The following is a 27004-nucleotide window of genomic DNA, read 5'->3' on the forward strand; positions in this document are numbered from 1 at the left end:
CGGTCATCAAGGTAACTATTTCAGATCTCGACAGACAGATTATTGAACACGTCTTAAAGTAGTAGTAAAAGTCTCCTTTCTCATTAATTGGCAGGTACATAATAGACTATAAAATTGATATATCGGTATAACATAATTAAAACAACTATTCACATAGTTATTCACCATGTACGTAGCCGCGAGGGGTAGCAGCGCGCCTCTCCCCGTCGGAGGTTCGAGTGCTCCCTCGGGCATGGGTGTGTGTGTTGTCCTTAGCGTAAGTTAGTTTAAGTTAGATTAAGGAGTGTGTAAGCCTAGAGATCGCCATCTGTCACAAAGTGGAAAATTGGTCCAACTAAAACATTCGTATTGCTTTACGTACTACACGAATATGTAATAAGAAATGGGGGTTCCTATTTAAAAAAAAAAAAAAAAAAAAAAAAAAAAAACGCAGTTGATGTACGTTTGGCCTATGGCAGCGCCATCTAGTGGGCCAACCATAGCGCCATCTGGTTTCCCCCTTCAAGGTAGACGAGTTCCGTTCTTTGCAGGTTTTTCGTTTGACGCTTATTTCGTGAGATATTTGGCCCGGTCATGATGAATGGACAACCCTGTATAATGGGTGTACGAGTGCAGGATGCGGTACAGGGACGACGACTTATGGAAGTTGAGTCTGGCCGTGAGACGACCGCATGTGTAAAGCGAGAAGTCCAGGTTCGAGTCCTGGTCCTGCACAATGTATTGTCGTCATTCCCTTATACAGCTGATGGTTGTTCATATTTTTAAGTTGGAAATAAGTTTCATGCATTTCATAACGGCAGTAGTCATCGCAGTGGCTGTTCCTTGTTAGCAACACAGGTACTGCAATATCGTATTTCTGACTAGTGTTCTGCGAAAATGAACGTCTTCTAGCCTCCAGGGATCCTCATTTTAGTTCACGCCGCTGTGCCTGTTTCTTTTTAGCAACAAAGGCGCTGCAATATCGTATTTCTCATTAATGTTCTGCGAAAGTAACTTATTCTTGCCTCCAGAGATTTCTCATTTTCGTTTGTCGAGAATTTTCGCAATACATTGATATAACTTACCGACAGCAAATCTAGCAGGACGCCTACGAATTGCTTCCTTTAAGCTGACCTGGTAGGGTTCCAGAACACTCGAGAATTTCTCAAGAATGCATCGGACAAGTTTTCTGTTCTCCATTACAGGTCAAATATACTTTCCTAGAATTGTCACAATAAACTGTAGTTGATCATACGCCTTTGCTACATCCATCTCATACACCTCTTTTAATCCTAGTTCTTAATTCTTACTCTTCCATTCTTATAGTATTGTACAAGGTGCGACAATAAAGTAATGAGACTGATTTTCTTTGCAAGATGTGACAACCCTGCAGGCTTGTGTAGGCACAATATCTTTGACCTTGGTCTATAAGCTGCTTCTAGTCCAAGCGGCACATCGATGCAACTGCTCAGTCGTGAGTTGTGCTGTAATAAGTTAACACGTGTTTGTGTCTCTCGTCACGGAAATGGAACCGCGTAATATTGCGTAACGGTATGCCATTTCTTTTTGCGTTAAATTTGGTGAAAACGCGACGACAACTTGCGCTAAGCTTCAGAAAGCTTTTGGAGATGAGGTTATGTCAAGAGCTCAAGTTTTTCAATGGCATAAAATGTTTAGTGAAGGCAGAACGAATGTTGAAGATGAAGACTGCAGTGGACGACCATCAGCCTCACGAACGGATGTCAACTTGGCCAGGGTGTGTGAACTCGTACGATCTGATCGAAGATTATCCATGAAAATGATTGCAGAAGAACTGAACATCAATCGAGAAATGGTTCGTCTAATAATAACTGAAGATCTCGGTATGAGAAAGATTTGTGCAAAAATGGTCCCCAAAAATCTCACACCACAACAACAATTTTTAACCTCAAACCAAATTTCAGTACTACCACAGCCACCTTATTCACCAGATATCGCCCCGTCCGACTTTTTTCTATTTCGAAGAGTCAAAACGGCGGTCAAGGGACACCATTTTTCAAGCAACACAAGACATCCAAAAAGCTGTGACGAGGGTCTTGGAGGATATTACAGAAGATAAGATCCTGAAATGTTATCATCTATGGCAGAAGCGCTGGAAAAAGTGTGTGCAATCAAAAGCGAACTACTTTGAAGGAGACAACAATAAACTTGAGTAAAAGGGTAAGCTAAATTTTTTTTCACATCGGTCTCATTACTTTATTGTCGCACCTCGTATATCACCCGCCTTTTCCTATAACTTACATATACCAGAGGCGTTAAATAAGTAATGAAACGCTTTTTTTTCACGGCCAGTTTCGTTTAAAAAATGCGGAATTTGTTGTGGGATCTCGTGGCGTATTCCCGTTTCGTCCCCTATAGATTCATCAAGTTCCGATAGTAGGCGGCTCTAAACGTAGTCTTCATAATGGCGTCTGTAACGGAGGTGCGTACCCAGCAGAGAGCTGTCGCTGAGTTTCTTTTGGCTGGAAACCAGAGTATCGCAGATATGGCGGAGCGTGCAGGACGTCTACGAACACTTGGCAGGGAGCAAAAGCTAGGTGAGTCACTGAGCGAGGCGTTTGTCATCGTCGCAACAAGACAGCACAAACCTGTCCGATCTCCTGTGTGCACACAGATTTGACTGCTGCAATGTTGGAACGTGTGTACATTTTGTTTGAAGTGATCTATGGATCACAATCAGACTCCTCACTGCACAACTAGACGCTTTTGCTGCTAGTGCTGACACATTCGCCCACCTGTCGGTGTACTCAAAAGTGTCTGCCCGCTGGGTTCTTCACCACGCAACAGTTTTCTGTCGAACATCGTCAGAGGAGCTGAAACATGAGTTGGTCGATTCCAGCCGCAAACAAAACGGCATGTCTTCCGAAGAAAAACTTCAAAGCCGCACCCTCCGCCGATGTAGTCATGGCGACTGTCTTCTGGGACTCTGAAGGGCTTATTCTGTTTATGTCCTCCGGCACTGTCCGAAGATGAACATTCGAGTGTATTGTGCTACGCTCAGTATTTTGAAGAAACGGCTTCAGCGTGTTACTCGCCACAAAAATGCAAGTGAGCTCATTTTTTCTGCATGGCAACGCAAGGCCTGCAACAAGTCTGCGTACTCGAGAAAAGCTCACAAAATTTCATTGTACTGTTCTTCCTCATCCACCCTACAGTCCGGATTTCGCACCTTACGACGTCCATCTGTTTGGTGCAATGAAGGATGCACTCTGCGGGAAACAGTACATCGATGATGCGGAAGTTATTGATGCAGCAACACTTCGGCTCCACCGTCGACCCGTAGAATGTACCATGAGGGTATACAACACGCCCTTCGAGGACGTGGTGGAAGGTGGTCGTCGCGTGCAGTGGAGATTATGTTGAAAAACAGAGTTTTGTAGCCAAAACAGTGGGTTGTAATATGGTGTATTGAAATTGTGAGTAAAACCAATTGGCCCTTCAGAAAAACGTTGCATTAGTTTTTGAATGCCCCCTGTAAATTATCGTCCTAACAAACAGTAGTCGATCATTCACCTTGATTACATTCATATTTTCACCGCGTTCTTGGTCTTCCACCATTATTCTTTCCTCGTCGTTCAAGCATACACTGAAGAGGCAAAGAAACTGGTATAGGTATACGTACTAAAATACAGAGATATGTAAATACGCAGAAGACGCACAACATAAGAGAACAAGTGTCTAGCGCAGTTGTTAGATCGGTTACCGTTGTTATAATGGCAGGTGATCAAGATTGAAGTAAGTTTCAACGTGGTGCCATAGTCGGTTCACGAGCGATAGGACACAGCATCTCCGAGGTAGCGATGAAGTGAGGATTTTCCCGTACGAGTATTTCGCGAGTGTACCGTCAATATCAGGAATCCGGCAAAACATCAAACCTCCAACATCTTTGCGGCTGGAAAAAGATCCTGTAAGAGCGAGTCCAACGACGACTGGCGATAATCGTTCAAAGTGACAGAAGTGCAACCTTCCGCAAATTTCTGCAGATTTCAGTGCTGGGCCATCAACAAGTGTCAGCGTGCGAATCATTCACGAAACATCACCAATACGGGCTTTCGGAGCCGAAGAGCCACTCGTTACCCTTGATGACTGCACGATACAAAGTTTTTCGCCTCGCCTCGCCTGGTCCCGTCAACACCGGCATTGGACAGTTAATGACTTGAAACATGTTGCCTGGTCGGACGTATACGGATATGGAGATCACCTCATGAATCCATGGGCCCTGCATGTCAGCAGGGGACTGTTAAAACTGGTTGAGGCTGTGTAATGGTGTGGAGCGTGTGCAGTTTGAGTGATACGGGACCCCTGATACGTCTAGATATGATTCCGACAGGTGACACGTACGTAAGCATCCTATCTGATCACATGCATCAATTCATGTCCATTGTCCATTCCGACAGGCTTGGGCAATTCCAGCAGAAACATCCGACACCCCACACGTCCAAAATTGATACAGAGTGGCTAAGGAAAACTCTTCTGAGTTTAAACACTTTCGCTGGTCACCAAACTCCGCAGACATGAACATTATTGAACATATCTGCCATGCCTTGCAACGTGCTGTTCAGAAGAGATCTCCACCCGCTCGTACTCTTGCGGATTTATGGACAGCCCTGTAGGATTCATAATGGTTCAAATGGCTCTGAGCACTATGGGACTTAACTTCTGAAGTCATCAGTCCCCTAGAACTTAGAACTACTTAAACCTAACTAACCTAAGGACATCATACACATCCATGCCCGAGGCAGGATTCGAACCGGCGACCGTAACTGTCCAATGCCGGTGTTGACGGGACCAGGCGAGGCGAGGCGAAAAACTTTGTATCGTGCATTCATCAAGGGTAACGAGTGGCTCTTCGGCTCCGAAAGCCCGTATTGGTGATGTTTCGTGAATGATTCGCACGCTGACACTTGTTGATGGCCCAGCACTGAAATCTGCAGTAGTAGCGGTTGGGCGGGTCCAGACTGTTGCGCCTAGATCCGCTCGGCCACTCCGGCCGGCTGCAGGATTCACTATGTCAGTTCCCTCCAGCACTGCTTCAGACATTAGTCGAGTCCATGCCACGTCGTGATGCGGCGCTTCTGCATGGTCGCGAGATTCCTACACGATACTAGGCAGGTGTACCAGTTTCTTTCGCTCTTCAGTGTATATTATCAGCTTTTCCCGGTAACTTACAACTATTTTGTTCTGAGATTGTTACTGTACTTTTATGTGAAGTTCAGCGCAGTCACAGCGCTACTGTGCTGCGGACTTGAGACCGCAGGCTGAGCCGTGTTGCCCGCAGGCCCCTCGTCGCCGCTGACGCTGGCGCCGCCGCCGCTGTCCGGCCAGCGACGCGGCACGCCGTGGGCGGGCTCCCCAGCGTCGCTGTCGCCGCCGCACTACCAGCTGCCCGCCATCACCACCAGCCCTGCTGACCCTCCCTCCGCTCTCGCCGTCACCTCGCCCACGGCCGCCGGTGAGTCATCATATACACAGCGTATTTTGGAAGCGGATATATCGTCAGTAGTGGGTCATTTTTGTCCAAGTATCGACAACTGGGAAGTAAGGCTGACAGTGAGACACTACTGTCGGCCGAAGTGGCCGTGCGGTTAAAAGCGCTGCAGTCTGGAACCGCAAGACCGCTACGGTCGCAGGTTCGAATCCTGCCTCGGGCATGGATGTTTGTGATGTCCTTAGGTTAGTTAGGTTTAACTAGTTCTAAGTTCTAGGGGACTAATGACCTCAGCAGTTGAGTCCCATAGTGCTCAGAGCCATTTGAACCATTTTTGAGACACTACTAAGGCCATATCGCTACATATTCATTTCAAATTCTGAAGGTGCCAGGGGTAAAATACAGGGAGCGAAAGGCTATTTACAATTTGTACAGAAACCAGATGGCAGTTATAAGAGTCGAGGGTGATGAAAGGGAAGCAGTGGTTGGGAAGGGAGTGAGACAGGGTTGTAGCCTCTCCCCGATGTTATTCAATCTGTATATTGAGCAAGCAGTAAAGGAAACAAAAGAAAAATTCGGAGTTGGAATTAAAATCCATGAAGAAGAAATAAAAACTTTGAGAATGAGATTTTCACCCTGCAGCGGAGTGTGCGCTGATATGAAACTTCCTGGCAGATTAAAACTGTGTGCCGGGCCGAGACTCGAACTCGGGACCTTTCCCTTTCGCAGGCAAGTGCTCTCCCAACTGAGCTACCCAAGCACGACTCACACCCCGTCCTCACAGCTTTACTTCTGCCAGTACCTCGTCTCCTACCTTCCAAACTTTACAGAAGCTCTCCTGCGAACCTTGCAGAACTAGCACACAGTTTTAATCTGCCAGGAAGTTTCATATCAGCGCACACTCCGCTGCAGAGTGATAATCTCATTCTGGAAACATCTCCCAGGCTGTGGCTAAGCCATATCTCCGCAATATCCTTTCTTTCAGGAGTGCTAGTCCTGCAAGGTTCGAAGGAGAGCTTTTGTAAAGTTTGGAAGGTAGGCGAAGGTCCCGAGTTGGAGTCTCGGCCCGGCACACAGTTTTAATCTGACAGGAAGTTTCAAAAACTTTGAGGTTTCGTCGATGACGTTGTAATTCTGTCAGACAGCAAAGGATTTGGAAGAGCAGCTGAACGGAATGGACATGGCGGAAAGGAGGATATAAGATGAACACCAACAAAAGCAAAACGAGAATAATGGAATGTAGTCGAATTAAATCAGGTGATGCTGCGGGAATTAGATTCGGAAATGAGAAGCTTAAATTAGTAAATAAATTTTGCTGTTTGGGGAGCAAAATAACTGATGATGGTCGAAGTAGAGAGGATATAAAATGTAGACTGGCAATGGCAAGGAAAGCGTTTCTGAAGAAGAGAAATTTGTTAACATCGAGTACAGATTTAAGTGTCAGGAAGTCTTTTCTGAAAGTAATTGTATGGAGTGTAGCCCTGTATGGAAGCGAAACGGGGACGATTAATAGTTTAGACAAGAAGAGAATAGAAGCTTTCGAAATGTGGTACTACAGAAGAATGCTGAAGATTAGGTGGGTAGATCACATAACTAATGAGCAGGTATTAAATAGAATTGGGGAGAAGGGGAGTTTGTGGCACAACTTGACTAGAAGAAGGGATCGGTTGGTAGGGCTTATTCTGAGGAATCAAGGGATCACCAGTTTAGTATTGGAGGGCAGCGTGGAGGGTAAAAATCGTAGAGGGAGAATAAGAGAGGAATACACTAAACAGATTGAGAAGGATGTAGGTTGCAGTAGGTACTGGGAGATGAAGAACCTTGCACAGGATTGAGTAGCATGGAGAGCTGCATGAAGCCAGTCTCTGGACTGAAGACCACAACAACAACATCACTATATATACTACATACTGAACTTTCTAACGATCTCGCCATCGTCTCACCTAGTGCCACTTGCGAGTCATCACACAGTACCTCCATAATCTCAGCACGTATTGAAAGCAGACATTACTTCAGTAGTGAGATACTACGACAAGTGGAAGGTACTGCTGCTGTGAGTCATTGCCATAGCTGTATCCCAACTGTGCACTGCTCCTTGACCCTCCCACTGTGCTTTCAGTCTCATCGCCCACTGCTGCCAGCGAGTGTGTTCCTACATATATGTGTGTGCAGCATATCTTGGGTGCAGATATCAATTGAGTAGTGGGACAGATGCAGTATCTAAAATTGTAAGGAAAGTACTGGTGTCAGTGGGTCATCACTATGACGTGTCGCTACTGCACACCAACGGCTTTGTTACCTGCATGCTGTGGACGCACTATCTACAGGTGTCAGGTACTGCTGGCTCTGACTCATCACAATGGCCGCGTCGCTAATTCGCTACTGAACATTGTGTCTCGACATACAAGGCATGTGGCAATTTTTTTTAAGGTAGGCACTGAGACAACAGCTGACAAATTTACATGAAGTTATAAGAAATACCGTCAGCTTTGTGTTTGTTTTCCATTTCGTGACTGTGACCAGTTTGGGTGGTCCCCTCCACCACATTCAGGCTCTCTACAGCATATGGTGGTCAAGTAATGAACAGGAATTATCACTATAAAATGATCAGAAACCATCAGCGTCCACAGAACTTGTGTGGTGCATCTGATGCAGCCCTTCAACTGAACTGTTGGGATTGTGTTGATGAACTGCACCAGATTCACTGTGGACGCCAGTGGTTTCTGGTCCTTTTATTATGATGATTCTTGTTCATTGTGTGACCAGTATCTGCCAAATATAGGCTTGATTATTGTGAAATGGACCACCAGAACCGGTAGTAATTAAATAATACGAGGGCAGTTCAATAAGTAATGCAACACATTTTTTTTCTGAAACAGGGGTTGTTTTATTCAGCATTGAAATACACCAGGTTATTCCCCAATCTTTTAGCTACACAACACTATTTTTCAACGTAATCTCCATTCAATGCTACGGCCTTACGCCACCTTGAAATGAGGGCCTGTGTGCCTGCACGGTACCATTCCACTGGTCGATGTCGGAGCCAACGTCGTACTGGAAATGGAAATGAGCGTTTGGCGTCATTGGCCGGGAGGCCCCTCGCGGGGCAGGTCCGGCCGCCATATCGCAGGTCTTATTACATTCGGCGCCACATTGGGCGACCTGCACGCCGGATGGGGATGAAATGATGATGAACACAACACAACACCCAGTCCCTGAGCGGAGAAAATCTCCGACCCAGCCGGGAATCGAACCCGGGCCCAGAGGACGGCAATCCGTCACGCTGACCACTCAGCTACTGGGGCGGACAACGTCGTACTGCATCAATAACTTCTTCATCATCCGCGTAGTGCCTCCCACGGATTGCGTGCTTCATTGGGCCAAACATATGGAAATCCGACGGTGCGAGATCGGGGCTGTAGGGTGCATGAGGAAGAACAGTCCACTGAAGTTTTGTGAGCTCCTCTCGGGTGCGAAGACTTGTGTGAGGTCTTGCGTTGTCATGAAGAAGGAGAAGTTCGTTCAGATTTTTGTGCCTACGAACACGCTGAAGTCGTTTCTTCAGTTTCTGAAGAGTAGCACAATACACTTCAGAGTTGATCGTTTGACCATGGGGAAGGACATCGAACAGAATAACCCCTTCAGCGTCCGAGAAGACTGTAACTATGACTTTACCGGCTTTAAACTCTTTCTTGGTAGGGGAGTGGGTGTGGCGCCACTCCATTGATTGCCGTTTTGTTTCAGGTTCGAAGTGATGAACCCATGTTTCATCGCCTGTAATAATCTTTGACAAGAAATTGTCACCCTCAGCCACATGACGAGCAAGCAATTCCGCACAGATGGTTCTCCTTTGCTCTTTATGGTGTTCGGTTAGACAACGAGGGACCCAGTGGGAACAAACCTTTGAATATCCCAACTGGTGAGCAATTGTGACAGCACTACCAACAGAGATGTCAAGTTGAGCACTGAGTTGTTTGATGGTGATCCGTCGATCATCTCGAACGAGTGTGTTCGCACGCTCCGCCATTGCAGGAGTCACAGCTGTGCACGGCCGGCCCGCACGCGGGAGATCAGACAGTCTTGCTTGACCTTGCGGCGATGATGACACACGCTTTGCCCAACGACTCACCGTGCTTTTGTCCACTGCCAGATCACCGTAGACGTTCTGCAAGCGCCTATGAATATCTGAGATGCCCTGGTTTTCCGCCAAAAGAAACTCGATCACTGCCCGTTGTTTGCAACGCACATCCGTTACAGACGCCATTTTAACAGATCCGTACAGCGCTGCCACCTGTCGGAAGTCAATGAAACTATACGAGACGAAGCGGGAATGTTTGAAAATATTCCACAAGAAATTTCCGGTTTTTTCAACCAAAATTGGCCGAGAAAAAAAATGTGTTGCATTACTTATTGAACTGCCCTCGTAAAAGACAAGCACACGGCTGAGGGTGTTACTTATAGATTCACCTACACAGCATGTCGTGGAACTACTTCGATAGTTAGGTATAGCCTACACACTACCTACAGCGGATAGCTACTGCCGTCAGTGAATCGTCATCGCCACTGTACACAGTTTATCCATCCTCAGCATGTCTTGAATGTGGGAAGTAAATGGCGCACTCCCCAAAGCTGGTGATTATACAGTATTTTCATACAGAAACCGATAGTAACGTTCCTAACGTATAAGTACTCCTCCTGAATGGCGTCATACACTGCATGACTTCATAACCAGTATACTCAGTAGTACCTCTGCAGGTCGATCTTATTATTGGTGGAGATCCAAATGCATGAACAAGTGATACATCAATAAAACTCGCCATACGGAAATTTTGGTGAAATGCCACAAACAGTAATGAATATGTTTTAAGGAGCCACGCCACATACAGTGGCTCCAAGACAGCAAAACGTATACAGAAAAATATATATTCATAAACATACATGGTCTCTTAGTGCTAATAGGTAACTGACTGCATTATAGTTTATAAACATCTAGGCTCATTTGTACTGTTTGTGATAGTCTACTGAGGAAGCGATATCTGCTCTGGTCCTTGTAGTTTAAACGATAGGTCTCTCCTCCAGACTGAATAAGCTAAACACGAGCCAGAAACCACAGTTGTACTCTGTAGACAATTGTATTGCGCATGGGACAGCGTTCTATGCATTTTACCACGTATGAAGGTTTCTTCTTGTTCTGTTCACTCATGGAGTGTTAGAGGAGTGGTTTTCTAAAATGCCTTTATGCACTCTGTAATAAGTCTTCGTCATTACTATGGAAAATACTGTTTAATTTATTGTTTTATTTTGTATTATATTTAAATTCCTCACTTACCAATTTCTCTCGAATGGATTTTTCGCCGTGATTCTCATCATCTGACTTCCACCTAACTGAAGCCCTCCCGTGGGTGAAACAAACCAATCACCACTAATGCTGCCCTTCTTCGATTGCGCTCTATAGCTCATGTTAGTCCTATTTGGCAATCGTCTCAAACTTGAGAAATATTCTGAGGTGAGTAGAACGAGTGTTTTGTAAGGAATCTCTCTTGCATACTGTCTTCCTTTTCCCAGGAAGGAGACAAGTTGCGATCCAAAATCATCTATACAAAACACTTGAAGATTAAATGAACACTTTATTTCTAAACAGAAAAATAACTTTTCTTCTTGTGCCTCTTAAATGCAATTTCATTGCTCGCTATTGCTACTCGCACAACGCAGACTAAGTAACGTCTTCCTTAAAACTTTGTATTTGTGAGGATCCACAGCCTCCAGATGCTTAATAAGCGTAAACATGGTCCGTAGTACGTTACAATGCGATGTTTATTTAATCGTGTGATTAGCTATCAAGCACATTTGTAACAACTGTATTTCACGCCATTTTCAAATCACTCTTAATTACGAGCAACAAGTTCAGATTACATTCTTAAGAGGTGTCAGCGTAGTGTGGATCCTTTCGTAAAATGACGGGATATGGCTACTTCTTAGTTGTAGTTAAAAGACCTGCCAGGATAGCCGAGAGCGTTAACGCGCTGCTTCCTGGACTCGGGTAGGCGCGCCGGCCCCAGATCGAATCCGCCCGGCGGATTAACGACGACGGCCGGTGTGCCGGCAAGCCTTGATGTGGTTTTTAGGCGGTTTTCCACATCCTACTAGGTGAATGCAGGGCTGGTCCCCACGTCCCACCTCAGTTACACGACTCGCAGATATTTGTAACACATTCACACTATTTCACGATTTACACTAGGTGTAGACAGCTGGGGTACACTGATTTCCTCCCGGGGGCATGGAGTGGCGGCAGGAAGGGCATCCGGCAGCCCCTACAAATTAACCGTGCCAATTCCGTCCTTAACCTTGCCGACCCTGCGCACAATGCGGGATAAAGGCGGTAGCAAAAGAAAGAAAGAAAAGAATTACTTGTAGTTAAGAGGTATTTGAAACTGACATGAAATACAGATGTTACAAATGTGATTGACAGTGGTGATTAGTCGAAATTAAGTAATCGTACGATTAAATGAACATGACACTGCAGCCTACTATGGACCATGATTACCTTTCCTCCTATTACTTAGTACTGATGCTGTCGAAGTCTGCGACCGAACTGGTCTGACCAGCGATGGGCGGCTGGTTAAATCAGCGTTGAAAAAAATGCCGCACCGTTGTTGCTTAGGGAGCCATCATCTTACGACAACTGAGTGGCGGGGGAGGGGGGAGAGGGGCAGGAAGCTGGGTGGGGGACTTGAGGAGCCGGGAGTCGCAACTGGGACCCACGCCGAGCCGCCCCTCGCGCTCCGACATCCGCCCAGCTCTCCGAGGGGAACGCCGATCGGAAAACCCCGGATAGGGCGTCCACCCTCTTCCAGAGCCGGTCCGACGAAAAACAGTGGGTGACAATCCCAGTAAGATGCGAATCCGGGGACAGAAAATCTGTGGATGTATCTCGCAGTGGACGAGCACAATCTAGTTCTGATGGCGGCTCAGAAACTCAGCAGAACTTTGATTCCAGTACACGCAAGCGAAAAGATTTCGAACAATCGGTTCTCTTTCCTAGCACGTGGTACGATCAAAAACTCTGAAAAGAACAGACTCATTAGGCGCATAGCGATACTTGCGGAGCGTGGGAGGCGCCGTGCGCTGCGATGGTTGCAGCAACTGGAGCAGCGTGCGGTGGCGCAGGCCGTCTAGAAGCGCCGCCGGCGACGGACCGTGGCAGAGCTAGGAGCGGTACGTTGCCAGGAAGAGCAGCAGAGCTTGCTCCCGTGTTTGGGAGGCACGTAGTTTGTTCATGTGTTGCTTCAACATAAGCACACATCGTTCAACGTCCCCGTTCGACTGAGGATGATACGGAGCACTGCTACTGTTGGCTGCACAAAACTATTCAAAAGTCCCGTGCCGCAAACTGTGGTCCGTTGTGCGTAACCAACACTTCAGGCAAACCTTCCAAGCAAAAAAATAGATTACAAACCCTGAATAGTACTACGCGACGTAGTCGAGTTCATGGGCATTGCAAACGAATATTTACTAAAAGAGTTCACAACAATAAGCCAAGGAATTTTCCAAAAGAGACCAATACATTCTCAGGACAACCGCGACACTGTGGAGCCATCTGTCCAATGTGTGAGTCATCAGTTTTCTGACTAGTTTGATGCGGCCCGCCCAGAATTCCTCTGCTGCGCAAATCTCTTCACCTCAGGGTAACATTTGCAACCTGTGTCCTCAATTATTTGCTGGATGTGCTCCAGTCTCTGTCTTCCTCTGCAGTTTTTTCCCTCTACAGCCCCCTCTAGTACCAGGAAGGCCATTCCCTTTTCTCAACAGTGTGTTGTCAGTGTTTTCTACATATTCCTTTTCCTTTCCGATTTTCGCAGAATCGTCTCATTCTTTACCTTTTCACTCCACTCAATTTTCAGCATTCATCTGTAGCACCACATCTCAAATGCTTAGATTCTCTTCTGTTCCGGTTTTGCCACAGTCCATGTTTCACTACCACACAGTGCTGTGCTCCAATTCGTACTGATACTTTGATAATATCTAAACCCAGCGTCGCAGCTTCTGAGCCGAGCGTGGCGGAACAGGTTTGGACAGATGAAACAAAGACTGAAGTGGCTTATGATCCATCACTAGGTAAAACGAAAGCGAAAGTAATCGGCCTGTCCTGTGAACCCTATCTGTGCGAGAGCACAGCTCCGATTCCGTACGAAGAAGCGCCCACTGCCAAAACCACAGCCTTAGCGAGATCGAAACGACAAGGCATCTGTCATTCAACAAGGGATTTTTAAGCTTCTGGAACGCATCCTGACACTATTTCGTCCAAACAAAATGCACATTCCTTCGGCGCAAACGATGCAACGGAGCCGCGATCTTGGCTGCGTTGGGTGTAAACCGGATATAATATTTCAACTTCCTGAGAACTGACTGAAATTCTGTCACGTTCCAGCAGAGCAGAGAGATCCCTGATGGCCAGCTAATGTGATTGAAGGGGATGTGCAGCTTGACTATTAATATCATGGCCTGAGAATGGGTTTCACTCTGAAAAAGCCACATTTGTCTCGGCGTACTTCAAACCTACAGCTGAAAGTACTTCGAAAAGCGTACGATTGTTATCGATATGTTATTGTGGTGTACGTCCTGACACCACAGTATCGTCCAACGAATTTGAACAGAATGGAGGGACTCATGACCATGAAGTATAGTACCTTTACCCTACAAACCAACCAACCAACAAACCAACTGAATGGAACATTTTGCATTAAGCTGTTCTACACAGCGTTGGAACATGGCAGACGAGCAGCACTGCTAAAGAGTACCCGCAAGAATTTCACCAGCCCGAAGTATGTGTTCACCACAAACGCTTTCTGTGGCTCCTCGTCTAGGGGAATTTGCAAATGCGCATAGCGTAAGTCAGTTTCCTTTTAAATAGCGGCCTGCACCAAGCCTGTCCATCAATTTCTCAGGGCGAGCCAACGGATATGTATCGATTATTGTTTGGAGATTCACAGTGGATTTATAGTCAACTCAAAGAAGAAGTCTTCCAGAAGGATTTGGCAACATTACTAAGGAAGAATCCCATTGACTAGCCTCTACAGGAGCAGTAACGCCACTGTCTTGCCACTATTTAAGTTGACTTGCAACTCCGCGTCAAACCATGAAGTTCAGTGACACACTGACGGTATGTCTGTTCCAGCTTTTTCCACAGTCAAAAGAACTTGTAACTGCAGCAACCTCTACCTACTCCTCGTGATACTAAGAGAGGCCGGAAACAAAATCTTTAAAAACTAGTAGCTCCGGCCTACTAGTTGGAAATAACGCCTGAGCAAGTTGGTAAACATCTGTGCCGGCCTTTGACAAGAGGTAAGAAAGTTTCTCAGTGCCTTGCACTTGATTGTAGCACAATGTGCATCGAACTAATCTCACTACTCGTTTCATGCCTCTTGTTGTTAATAGAAATCTCAGAACGGTGGAATACATAGAGGTGGTGCCGTGGATGTGGCTGGCTGTTGTGGCGAAGTCGATGCAGCAGTGTCTTATGCATTAATGAGCTGCAGAACTGCCGTCACCTACTGCAACATTTGTTGGCTCTGAAAGTGAATGAACTGCATTAGATCAAAGCTAGCAGCAACCGGCAGGCGTAGGCGCAGGTGGTATGGAGGCGGCTTAGAGGCCAGTTTAATGAGAGGAGCTCCGCAACAAATTGTAAGTAGAAGTAAGGCAAAAGAAAGAACACGATTAGGAGCATGTGCCTCTGAAAGAAGAGAGAGAAATGTTACTGACGCGTTGTGAAGTAGCGGCCCACAGTGTAGGTTGCGTAGGTTCTGGAATCCTCGTCTCCACATGTGTCGGCTACTGTGGGAGTCAGTAACGTGATAAACAAGGAAGTCGAGAAGTTAGGATGGCCGATGGCAGGAATCCAGAATCATCTATACAGAACATTTGAAGATTAAATGAACACTTTATTTCGAAACAGAAAAGAAGATCAGCTTCTTGTGCCTCCTACGTGCAATTTCATAGCTCGCTATTAATACTCGCAGAACGCAGGCTAAGTAACGTCTTCTTATTACTCAGTACTGAGGCTCTCAAAATCTGCGACCAACCTGGACCGACCAGCGGTTGCCGGCTGGTTAAATCAGCGTTGACAGAGCGCGCTGAATTCTGTCTTCCTGGACGTGGGGCGCTGCCAGCTTTTTCCATTGGCGCGCGGGTCAGCGCCTTCTTGGTGCCGTTTCGGAGGTGCCGTCTATGTTTAAGGACTTCACACATTCCATTTTTAATCCCTCTGGTATTTGTATGAGTTGATTTCAATTGTATCTCTTGATGTTGAGTATACTATTTTTTCCCCTCTTGTAAAATGTGAAAGTCCATATTTATGGACGTTTAAAACAAGTCACCACTTGATAATGTATTAAGATTTATAAATGTATACACTTTTTTTCAGCCAGTTCTTCATTGTAGATCATTGCATCATCTGGTAATCGAGGTTATTTTATGTCTGGTAATTAATACACGACGTGAATGGCGAAGTTCCCAACACGGTTACCTAGTGCACACCTGAAGCTACTTCGGCTTCTGCCGATGATTCTCCATTCACCCTACCAACAAATCCTCAATCCGGTAAAAAATATTGTTTTGTATCTCTCATGGTCGCACTTCTATTAATAACCATTGATAAGTTTCTGATTAAAATGCTTTTGGGTAGTCAAGAAATACTGCATGTACATAACTGCCTTGACCCAGTGCTTTCAGGACGTTAAGTGAGTGATTTAAATTTAGGATGACCATTGTTTGCGGAATCCATGCCATTTGGCGTGAACTTCATTTTGATCGAGAAGTCTCTTTGAACTCAGCATATGTTCTAAGATTCTAGAACATATTCTACGTACAGTCGGCAGTCGGCAGTGAATCGTCCGCGTGAGCTCATCATTGATGTTCATCACTTCTCGAAGTAACCACGACTTCTTCTTTGATTTTTGAAAATTCTTTAGCAATATAATAGGTCGGAAACTCTTTACGGCAGTACAATTATACTCTGCATCTTGATGATTAAAACAGCCTGACACAATGTGCAGACTTCATAATGGATCTAATTCAAAGTTCTGATGTTCAGTTAATTTATAGCTACTACGCAGAACTTTTTTGAATGATTTGATCACACCAGTCATTTATCTATAATACTGGCCAACAATCATTTTGCGCCCTTTGTACTTTTGGCACAAGAATGAAAATGTATCCTTAAAAATGTAGTTCCGGGAAATGTTTTCGAGACATTTTAAAATTTTAGACAATTTTGTTATTAATATCTTTGTATATTCAACATATAAATGATAATAAATTTACATCATTACTTTTCACTCATTTAGAAGGTAACAAATGAGCATGGCCCTGCTGCTAGATGACATCAGATATAAAGATCATTAGTGAATGATCAGCTGCGATTTAAAAGTTGTTGCTCCTCTTATAGGTACATAGTTTTGTAGGTCTGTTGATAAACAGAGTGAAGCTGTCAATCATGTGGAGTTTTTTCCCAAGATCAGTGAAGCCAAGTTGTAAGATGGAGTGTTTATTGACCCACAAGTCAGAAAATTGTTGGTTGACGAAACCTTTGAAGCTAAACGAATATCAGGTTACGTCCTTGTACTTCTTTTAGAAGCACTGTTCACGGATTTTTAGGCAAGATTGTCACCGAACTGTGGGTCAACTAAAAAAATGAGGTATAAGGCTTCAGTAAAAACCATATATTACTTTCACATCTTGATTTTTTGGCCGTGTAAATTCGGCACTGTTAACAATCAGTAAGGAGAAAAATTACACCAAGATATTCTTACCATGGAACATCGCTATCAAGGACTCTGCAATACTTCAATAACGATTGATCACTGCTGAGTCTCATTTACAGACAGTGAGATATCTTAAAAAGAAGAGCATCCGTGTCACGACTTAACTCATCTAACTTGAAGCTATCTTTCAAAAAAAAAAAAAAAAAAAAAAATTAAATACACTAATCAATAATGGCCTCATCTGTTAAAATACGTTAACGTTATCTTCTTAAGGCCTTAAAATTTCTAATTATTGTTACTGTTTTGGTAGTTATATGACTTTTTGTCTGGATAATTTACGCGTTATGTTATGGTATTCGTAACCCACCAGGGTAGCTGAGCGCGCTAACGCACCGCTTCCTGGACTCGGGTAGGCGCGCCGGCCCCAGAACGAATCCGCCCGGCGGATGAACGATGAGGGCCGGTGTGCCGGACAGCCTGGACGTGGTTTTTAGGCGGTTTTCCACATCCCACTTGGTGAATACCGGGCTGGTCCCCATGTTCCGCCTCAGTTACACGCGTCGCAGACATTTGAAACACGTTCACACTATTTCACTATTTATACTACATGCAGACAGCTGGGGTACACTGATTCCATCGCTGGGGGTACAGGGTGGCGGCAGGAAAGGCATCCGGCCACCCCCCAACTTAACCTTGACAAATCCGTTCTAACCACGCCGACCCTGCGATCGTTGCAGGACTATGGCGTAAGCGGAAGAAAGAAAGAAAGAAGGAAAGAAAGACAGTTATGGTATTTCTACTTTAGGTTTATTGATGTTGACAGTCTGCTACAAATAAAATATTGTTATATTATATCTCGGAAATGTGGTGGAGTAGAGAAATCTACTTAGAACAGAGAATCTTAGATTTAGGTAAACCAACCACATAGAAACCAGTTGCAGAAAAGAAGGATCCAATTGGTGGCCAGTGTAACTGCAAATTGCATTAGTGATGATAGTTTCGTGATATTTGCAACTGGAAGGGTAGTTACTGCTCACAGACGAACTCGCTACCCAGGTATGCAGCCAGCAACTGGCCTCTAAGCAGATTCCTTTGGTGGACTTGTTGACCCCGGCACTGTTGCGCAGGTGCCCGACGCCGCCGCCTGGGGAGCACCGTGGGCCCCCCGCCTCCGCCCGGCCCGACGCCACGGCAGCGCTCGCTGTCGCTGGAGAGCCAAGGTGCTGACTCTCTGCTGCGGCCGGGGGCGGCAATGGCGGTGGGGGCGGCGGGGGCAGGTGCCGCCGCGACGCCGGACACGGGCCGGCGCAGCGTGTCGCTCAAGTCCAGCCCGCTTATGTCGCCGCGGCCCGCCACGCTGCTGCCGCTGCCCGCGCACCACCACCACCATCACCACCACGACCAGCAGCAGCAACAACAGCAGGTTGGTGGCGCTCCATCACATCCCACTTCTCAAATACCAGGCACAGTCATAAAGGTTTTAATGCCTCAACCAAGATTTGGTGATGATGCTAGTCCTTCTCTACAAATCACCCTTCAGTGACACATTTTCCCCAACAATGGATAACTTGACGCAGACCTTGGTTGGAGAAATCACCATCTGGGCAGTTCAGGAAATATTCCACCTCCATGGTTTTAGAAGTCTCTATCTGGGTCGTTTAGGGAACGTTCCATCCCGTTGGGTGTAGGAGTCTCCATCTGGGCCATTCAGGAAGTGTTCGACCACCTTAGTTGTAAAAGCCTCCACCAGGGCCGTTCAGGAAACGTTCCACTTCTTTGGTTGTATGAGTGTCCATCAGGAATGTTCACGACACATTCCACCTCGAAAATCATCTTGTCGACATTCTGGAAATACCTGCTATGCAATGGCTTCCCGATCCGAGTAAGGAGAAAGAAGTCTGTAGGTGACGGGCAGATTCAGTTCTTGATAGACAAAAGAAACGACATGTGACTATGACCTACACGGTTGAGCTGTGACTATGTTGTGGAGCAAAGTCACACCACAGTACAGCTTGCCATGTCACTTCGTCTTTTCAGCGTTTTTCAGCTTTGTCAGTTAATTTCGGTAGTACACTACTGTGGCGAATTGCCACTTAAGAGGAAAATTTCTTAGCACCACACCATGGTAGTCCAAAAAACCCCTCAAATCACCTTGCCTGACGATCACTTTCTCAGAGTGATGAATCTAATTGTTTGGTTGGTTGTCTTAGGGGAGGGGAATAAACAGCGCGGTCATCGATCCCATTGAATTAGGGAAGGACAGAGAAGGGATTTGGCCGTGCCCTTTGAAAGGAGCCATCCCGGCATTTGTCTGAAGCGATTTAGGGAAATCCCGGGTAGTCTAAATCAGAATGGCCTGACGCGGGTTTGAACCATTGTCCTCCCGAACGCAAGTCCAGTGTGCTAATCACTGTGCCACCTCGCTCAGTTCTTATTGTTTCCATTGCCCATTGTCGTAGTGCAAAACCACCTCCTTGGACAGCTTGTTACGAAATTTTGTTTTGACAGCCTCTCGTAATGTTGTCAGGATATTTCGGTAGTACAGACAGTTTGTTCCTTACGAGCATAATCTGTTAGCATCAAGCCATGAAAGTTCCAACGAAACAACTTGCCCAGAAAACACTTTGCCTGATGATGTTTGTGTGTTCGCCTTCTCAGTGGTGGTTGCTCAGATAGTTTCCACTGCCTCTTGTCGTGGAGAAAAACTTCACTCTTGGCCCGCCTGCAGTGATGTTTCGTCTTGCCGTAATCTTTTAGCACCCCGTGAAGGAATTCCCAGAAAAACTCTCAACATTCCCTTCCTCGATAACGGTCGCGTCTTCGCCTTTCTTGGTGGTAGTTAATCAGATTGTCTCCAATGAGTGCTCTGCTCCTTTGCCTCGGATTCATGGTCATATGACCAGAAATCGACCACGGGGATTAGGTGACTGAAATGTCATTTGGACTGATCTGACCCACCAATATTTCCACTGGTGCATCAGTTCAGAGCACGACGTACGACTGTGCTATAAGGATGCTGTGGATGACAACCAAAGATGTCCTGCTACGAAACGAAATGGCTACCCCAGACCATCGTCCCTCGTTGTCGGTCCCTATGGCAGGTGACAGTCAGGATAGTATCCCAACGCTGTCTGTGTGTGTCTACGGCCTGGAATCTCTGGAGAAGAACTTTCTTCAGAGATGAGTCCCTCGTCGAAGTGAGCCCCGGCGACCGGCGAAGAGGTGTCTGGAGATGTCCTGGACAGCAGTGAGATACCAACCTGTTTCTCGCTTGCCACACAGCCTGACAAACAGAAATGATGGTCTCGTGTACCATTTCTTCTCATAGCAAGACCGGTTTGTTTGTCATGCACAGCACCCTTAAGGCACAGCGGTATGTCGACGATATTCTACAACCGGTTTTGTTGCCCTTCATGGCAAGCAATCCTGAGCTTATACTTAAGGAAGATAATTCCCGCCCGAACACGGCGAGAGCTTCAACTGCTCGTCTTCGTGCTTGCCAAATCCTACTTTGGTCAGCAAGGTAGCTGTATCTCTCCTCAATCGAGAACGTTTGGAACATTAAGGGGAGGGCCCTCCAACCATCTTGGGGCTTTGGCGATCTAACATGCCTGTGGACAGAATTTGGTACAATGTCCCTCAGAAGGACAACCAAAATTTATGTGTCAATGCCAAACCGAATAACTCCTTGCATAAGGGCCAGAGTAAGACCAACGCGTTACTCACTTGCTCAATTTGAGACGTCCTTTCTAATGAATAAATCATCATTTTTTCCGAAATTGTAAACATTTGTTTGTCTGTAGATGCCCGTCGCATCTACCAATTTCCGTCCCATTCGGAAAATTCGTTCGTATGCGTCGCTTTTTTTTTTCTTAGTGTGTATTTTGCATTATTTGTTTCCACTAAATAATGCCTCATACAGTGATGTTCTCATTTGGAGGGGATTGCACAATAGCTAGCAGCGTGAAAAATATGTGATGTTCAACCGCAGTCATTAGTGCCGCTTCAAGAAGGTAGGCATTATAACATTCGCTACTGAAATTCGTTATAAATCACTTACACGTGCAGTACGTCACATGACAATGTTAGACACTGGTGAATGTGTGGCGACGCGAAAGGTTTATAATGAATAGTGACTGGTACAGTGGCCATTAGATACTGAAAATGGAAGCTGCGAGGTAGGATATCAACAATAACAGCCATACTGCCGGAAGCCAGTACCCAGCTTCACACGAGAACATATATAGATAACTTCTGAATGCTCTATCGGACGACTAATCTGCAAAGGCTCGAAATGTAGTTTATGATAATAACAATTATTACACAAGAGACTATCTCAGTTATCTTTATTTATATTCAGTTAATTATCATTAACGTGTGCTTCAACATTCATAGTGGGTAAGCTTAATACAATGTAACAATACAGAGCGATTTTTTTACACCGTGTACAAACTCCAGGGATTGATCGATGAGATGATACGGAACAAAAAATATCTAACGAACTTATGTCCTGAAATACGTGTGGTTTCCATGCTAGAGACAATTTATTCAATCATACTTTGTTACAAAAACTGCGGTCTAATAAGCGCTCTAACATGCAGTCACAGTTACAGTATGTGTTGAAAATGATGTCCATGTGCCTCAACACGTTCGTGTACGCGCGTTAGCATGCTCTCACACGTTCACGTCGGCCAGGCTGCGTCTGAATAGTGTCAATAGCAGTATGAATACGCAAGTCCAGTGTCTCCACATCTGGAATAAGCTCTGCATACACGATGCTTTTGAGATGGCCCCATAACCAGGAATCGCGCACGTTGAAACGAGCAGGCCGTGCAACATGTCGATCCATCGACGAGGTAAGACGCGATTGAGATGTTCCAGGACGTTAATAGCGAAGTGCGGTTCTAGGCGCTACAGTCTGGAACCGAGCGACCGCTACGGTCGCAGGTTCGAATCCTGCCTCGGGCATGGATGTGTGTGATATCCTTAGGTTAGTTAGGTTTAATTAGTTCTAAGTTCTAGGCGACTGATGACCTGAGAAGCTAAGTCGCATAGTGCTCAGAGCCAACCAACAAAGTTACCAGGAAGAAACGTCGATAGTACCGGCCTGTTAGGCGACGTGGAAGAAAGACTGCTCACAAAATACACTCTCCAATTATCCCGGCCCACACATCCCAGCCGCACCGGTTGTGATGATTCGCTGTCACCATACCTGGGGGTTCTGCGTAGTATCCCACAGATGACTGTTACGAAAGTTGAAAATACCACTCCGCGTAAAAGTGGCCTCATGTGTGAATGGGATGAATGACACAAATCCTGGGATCTTGGTTGCCTAGAGAAGAAATCAGTGACAAAACTGCTCTTGATGTGGGAAATCTGTATGCCCTGTGCACGGTGTAAGTGATAAGGGCAGTAACAGTTTTGGATTACCCTGTACTGGCGGGCCAACTGCCTGGAAGTGACACGGCGGTCGCATCCACAATGCCAACCACATTTCCTCCAAGTCTGACGTCCGAATATTCCGAGTAGGTCCTTTATGATTCCTGCTTTCTGAAACGACCCTGTCTCAGACAAACGGCGAAAAACTGTTGCAAACGGTGAATGCTATGGTGGTTGTTGGTGGGAATGGGTCTCCTGATACAACCTTGCTGGCCGCCGCCCGTTGCCATTTGCCTTTCTGTAAGTGAACACCATGTCTTCAAGCTCTGGATACAAATACGGAACCATTGTGTACAACGCTGCATCACACCCGCTAGAAGATGAGTCAACAAGAGAAGTGAATCGCTTAAAGCATAACCAATTACTGTGGCAGGAGAGGATGCTCGGACATGACGTTTGAGGAACAATCCTGCCCTCTAGGAGGAAACCATGCATACCGTAACTGTGGCTGCGTGGTAGACCGCAGTCGATGCACCAAAGTATGTATGATTGAATGAATGGTCTCTAACATGGAAACCATGCATTTCCGCACATTAGTCTTATAGGCCTCTTTTGTTCTTTATCCTGCCATCACTCAACCCCTAGAGTTTGTACACGGTGGAAAAAATTACCTGTATAATGTTATGTAAAGGTACTAAAGATTCAGACATTGTCATCTTGTACCCGAGCGCAATCCAAAGAAAGACAATGGACAAGCAGTCACCTAAATATGTGGTTTTCATCTCATAACTACCACCAGTGAATCTCTTTGCCATGCCGAGTGGCCACGCGGTTTGGAGCGCCACTACACGGATTGCGCAGCCCCTCCCGTTGGAGGCTCGAGTTCTCGCTCGGACGTGGGTGTGGGTGTTGTTCTTAGCATAAATTAGCTTAATTAGTGTGTAAGTCTGGGGATGGATGACCTCATCAGTTTGATCCTTTGGGAATTCACACACATACCAACACTTTTTTTTTTTTTTTTTTTTTAATCTCTCGTGGAAAAACTGGTAGAAGCCGAACTCGGGGAAGATCAGTTTGCATTCCGTAGAAATGTTGGAACATGTGAGTCAATACTGACCCTACGACTTATCTTAGAAAATAGATTAAGGAAACGCAAACCTACGTTTCTAGCATCTATAGACTTAGAGAAAGCTATCGACAATGTTGACTGGAATACTCTGTTTCAAATTCTGAAGGTGGCAGGGGTAAAATACAGGGAGCAAAACGCTATTTACAATTTGTACATAAACCGGATGGCAGTTATAAGAGTTGAGGGGCATGAAAGGGAAACAGTGGTCGGGAAGGGAGTGAGACAGCGTTGTAGCCTATCCCCGATATTATTCAATCTGTATATTGAGCAAGCAGTAAAGGAAACAAAAGAAAAATTCGGAGTAGGTATTAAAATCCATGGAGAAGAAATAAAAATTTTGAGGTTTGCCGATGACTGTAATTCTGTCAGAGACAGCAAAGGACCTGGAAGAGCAGTTGAACGGAATGGACAGTCTCTTGAAAGGAGGATATAAGATGAACATCAACAGAAGCAAAACGAGGATAATGGAATGTAGTCGAATTAAATCGGGTGATGCTGCGGGAATTAGATTAGGAAATGAGAGGCTTAAAGTAGTAAATGAATTTTGCTATTTGGGGAGCAAAATAAATGATGAGGGTCGAAATAGAGAGAATATAAAGTATAGACTGTCAATGGCAAGGAAAGCGTTTCTGAAGAAGAGAAATTTGTTAACATCGAATATATACTTAAATGTCAGGAAGTCGTTTCTGAAAGTTTTTGTATGGAGTGTAGACATTTATGGAAGTGAAATATGGACGATAAATAGTTTGCACAAGAAGAGAATAGAAGCTTTCGAAATGTGGTGCTACAGAAGAATGCTGAAGATAAGGTGGGTAGATCACGTAACTAATGAGGAGGTACTGAATAGAATTTGGGAGAAGAGGAGTTTGTGGCACAACTTGACTAGAAGAAGGGATCGGTTGGTAGAACATGTTCTGAGACATCAAGGGATCACCAATTTATTATTGGAGGGCAGCGTGGAGGGTAATAATCGTAGAGGGAGACCAAGAGATGAATACATTAAACAGATTCAGAAGGACGTAGGTTGGAGTAGGTACTGGGAGATGAAGAAGCTTGCACAGGATAGAGTAGCATGGAGAGCTGCATCAAACCATCTCAGAACTTAAGACCACAACAAGAACAATCTCTCGTTTAGTCATAGAGAAAATGACATGTTGGAATATTTTTAACTGTGGTAGGAACGAATTCTGGCGATGTGGCCTTTGATTCATCCCACATTGAAGAAGAAAACAACTTCGTAATATCTGGTTCGTACACAAACTTGTAGAATTACACCCGTTTCGTTAGTGATACCGAGCGAGGTGGCGTAGTGGTCAGCACACTGGACTTGCATTCGGGAAGACGACGGTTCAAATTCCCGACAGGTCACCCAGATTTCCCTGAATCGTTCCAGTCAAATGTCTCTATGGCTCCTCTGAGAAGAGCACGGCCATTATCCTTCACCGTCATTTCGTAATGTGAGACTGTGTTCCGTCCCTAATGACCGCGCCGTAGACGGGACGTTAAATTCTAGTCTTCCTCCCTTTAATGATACACATCGTGACACTTGCTGGAGCAGAACTCGCAAAAGTCTGTTCCCATAGAACTCAACAGAAGGTTATGTACGGAGTGTTTCAAAAAGAATGATCTTGCTTAGAAACTCCATATTTATTGATAAAAAAAATAGTACAAACATGGGATGAGTTGCAAAATAGTCACAAAATTTTTAAGTTTTAGCTATGCTATTACAAATGCTCAATGTGTCCACCAGCAGCAGCACGAACATCATCTAGCCGATTGCTAAATTCGTCATAAGCTTTACACAATGTATCCGCTTTTACAGAAGTTATGGCGGCTGTTATTCTTTTCTTCACTTCTTCTATCTCGCAGGGTAAAGAGGAGATGAACACAATTTTCTTTAAATAGCCCCACAAAAAAAAATTGCGTGCGGTTATGCTTGGCGATCTTGAAGGCCAAGAATGCAGGGCAGTGTCTCGGGATCCGATGCGTCCTGTCCAGCGTTGAGGCAGAATGTCATTGAAATACTGATATTCGTTGTTGTGCCAATGTGGTGGAGTTCCATCCCGTTGGAAAACGAAGTCATCGGAGACCTCTCGTAGTTGTGGGAAAATTCACTTCTGCAGTATCTGAAGATAACTCATTCGACTCACCGTGTTTTCCTTTGGGGGTCATCGTGGACTCCTACCTTTACACGAACATCCTGTCTCTTCAAATTGGCGATACAAACGATTAATGTTCTTGGGTGCAGGCAGATAAACGCCAGAACGCCGACGAAAAGCAAGCTGGACCGAAATCACTGACTCATTCTTTGCAAACTCCAACACACAAAACTATTTCTGTTGAGCGGACGTGCTTCTGACTGACTGCAAACTGAGAAGGTGCATTGACTGACATCTAACGGCTATTTTCTCAAGCTCTAAGCCAAGCCCATTCAAACAACTCACATTTCCCTGACTGCACGGCCCACGTTTTGTAATTATTACACCGCCCAAAAGCAGGTCATTCTTCTTGAAACACGCCGTATTATAAATCGAGTATACTCGTCCGTTTTTCGTCAGACCTCAAATAATAACCGTGAATATGGAAATTGCTTTGTGTTTACACAGTGTTATCATTGATTTTCAGCTTCAGAATGAAATAAAAGTTCCTGTATTCAAAAGCGTAGATGTTACTGGATACATTGAACTTGACGCCGAAGTGATCGGTGTCTGCTGCATGGAAGAATTTCGTCCCTTATCGCGCATATTTGAGAGTGCTCTATTCCTTGAATGAAGAGCAATACTTCTCTCCGTTCATTCCGTACGTCAGTGGAGAATAAACGAAAAAGGAAGCGTTTTTTTCCGGAGTAGCATCTGGGCAGAAAATCCGCTCATTGTTAATTCATGGAGGGCTTTCGCAGCAAGAAGACGAGGTCCATGAATGAATAAATTATCGTTTTCAGAAGATATCGCTTTTTTGCTTTTACGTCGATGCTACGGATTCCCGTGGGGTGGAGGGGGAGGGGGGGCTCGGAAGTTTTTCTCCACTCCTGAGGGTCGTTTTATATTATCCGCTCTTCAGATTCGTTCAACAAATGACATAACCTTCGGGCGCTGCTAGGAAAAGAAGTGAAGGGAATAGCATTCGCTGCTGTCGCCGGAATTCTGCTCCAGTGCATTCTAGTTACTATCACATTCTGGTAGCAGAACATTTCATAAACTAGCTTCTATTAAAAAACAGTTTACTGTCCAGTGTGTTTCATCATTTCTCACGACTTTGTGTTTTCTTGTATTGTGTCCCGTCCTGCTG

At 45.3% G+C, this 27004-nt stretch overlaps 1 protein-coding gene across 1 annotated transcript in view; it reads left to right on the forward strand.

The window, feature by feature from the left end:
• LOC126455984 (uncharacterized) overlaps nucleotides 1-27004 on the forward strand; it is a gene marked incomplete at its 3' end in the record, with an annotated part of 1226620 nt that overhangs the window by 396317 nt on the left and 803299 nt on the right. Inside the window, exons 7-10 of the mRNA XM_050091741.1 lie at nucleotides 1306-1316; nucleotides 5297-5470; nucleotides 18336-18428; nucleotides 18495-18558. Of these exons, the coding sequence (XP_049947698.1) occupies nucleotides 1306-1316; nucleotides 5297-5470; nucleotides 18336-18428; nucleotides 18495-18558 (342 nt within the window). The remainder of the gene's footprint in view (nucleotides 1-1305; nucleotides 1317-5296; nucleotides 5471-18335; nucleotides 18429-18494; nucleotides 18559-27004) is intronic.

The sequence above is a fragment of the Schistocerca serialis genome, chromosome 2, assembly GCF_023864345.2.
Source record: "Schistocerca serialis cubense isolate TAMUIC-IGC-003099 chromosome 2, iqSchSeri2.2, whole genome shotgun sequence".
Taxonomy (NCBI): domain Eukaryota; kingdom Metazoa; phylum Arthropoda; class Insecta; order Orthoptera; family Acrididae; genus Schistocerca; species Schistocerca serialis.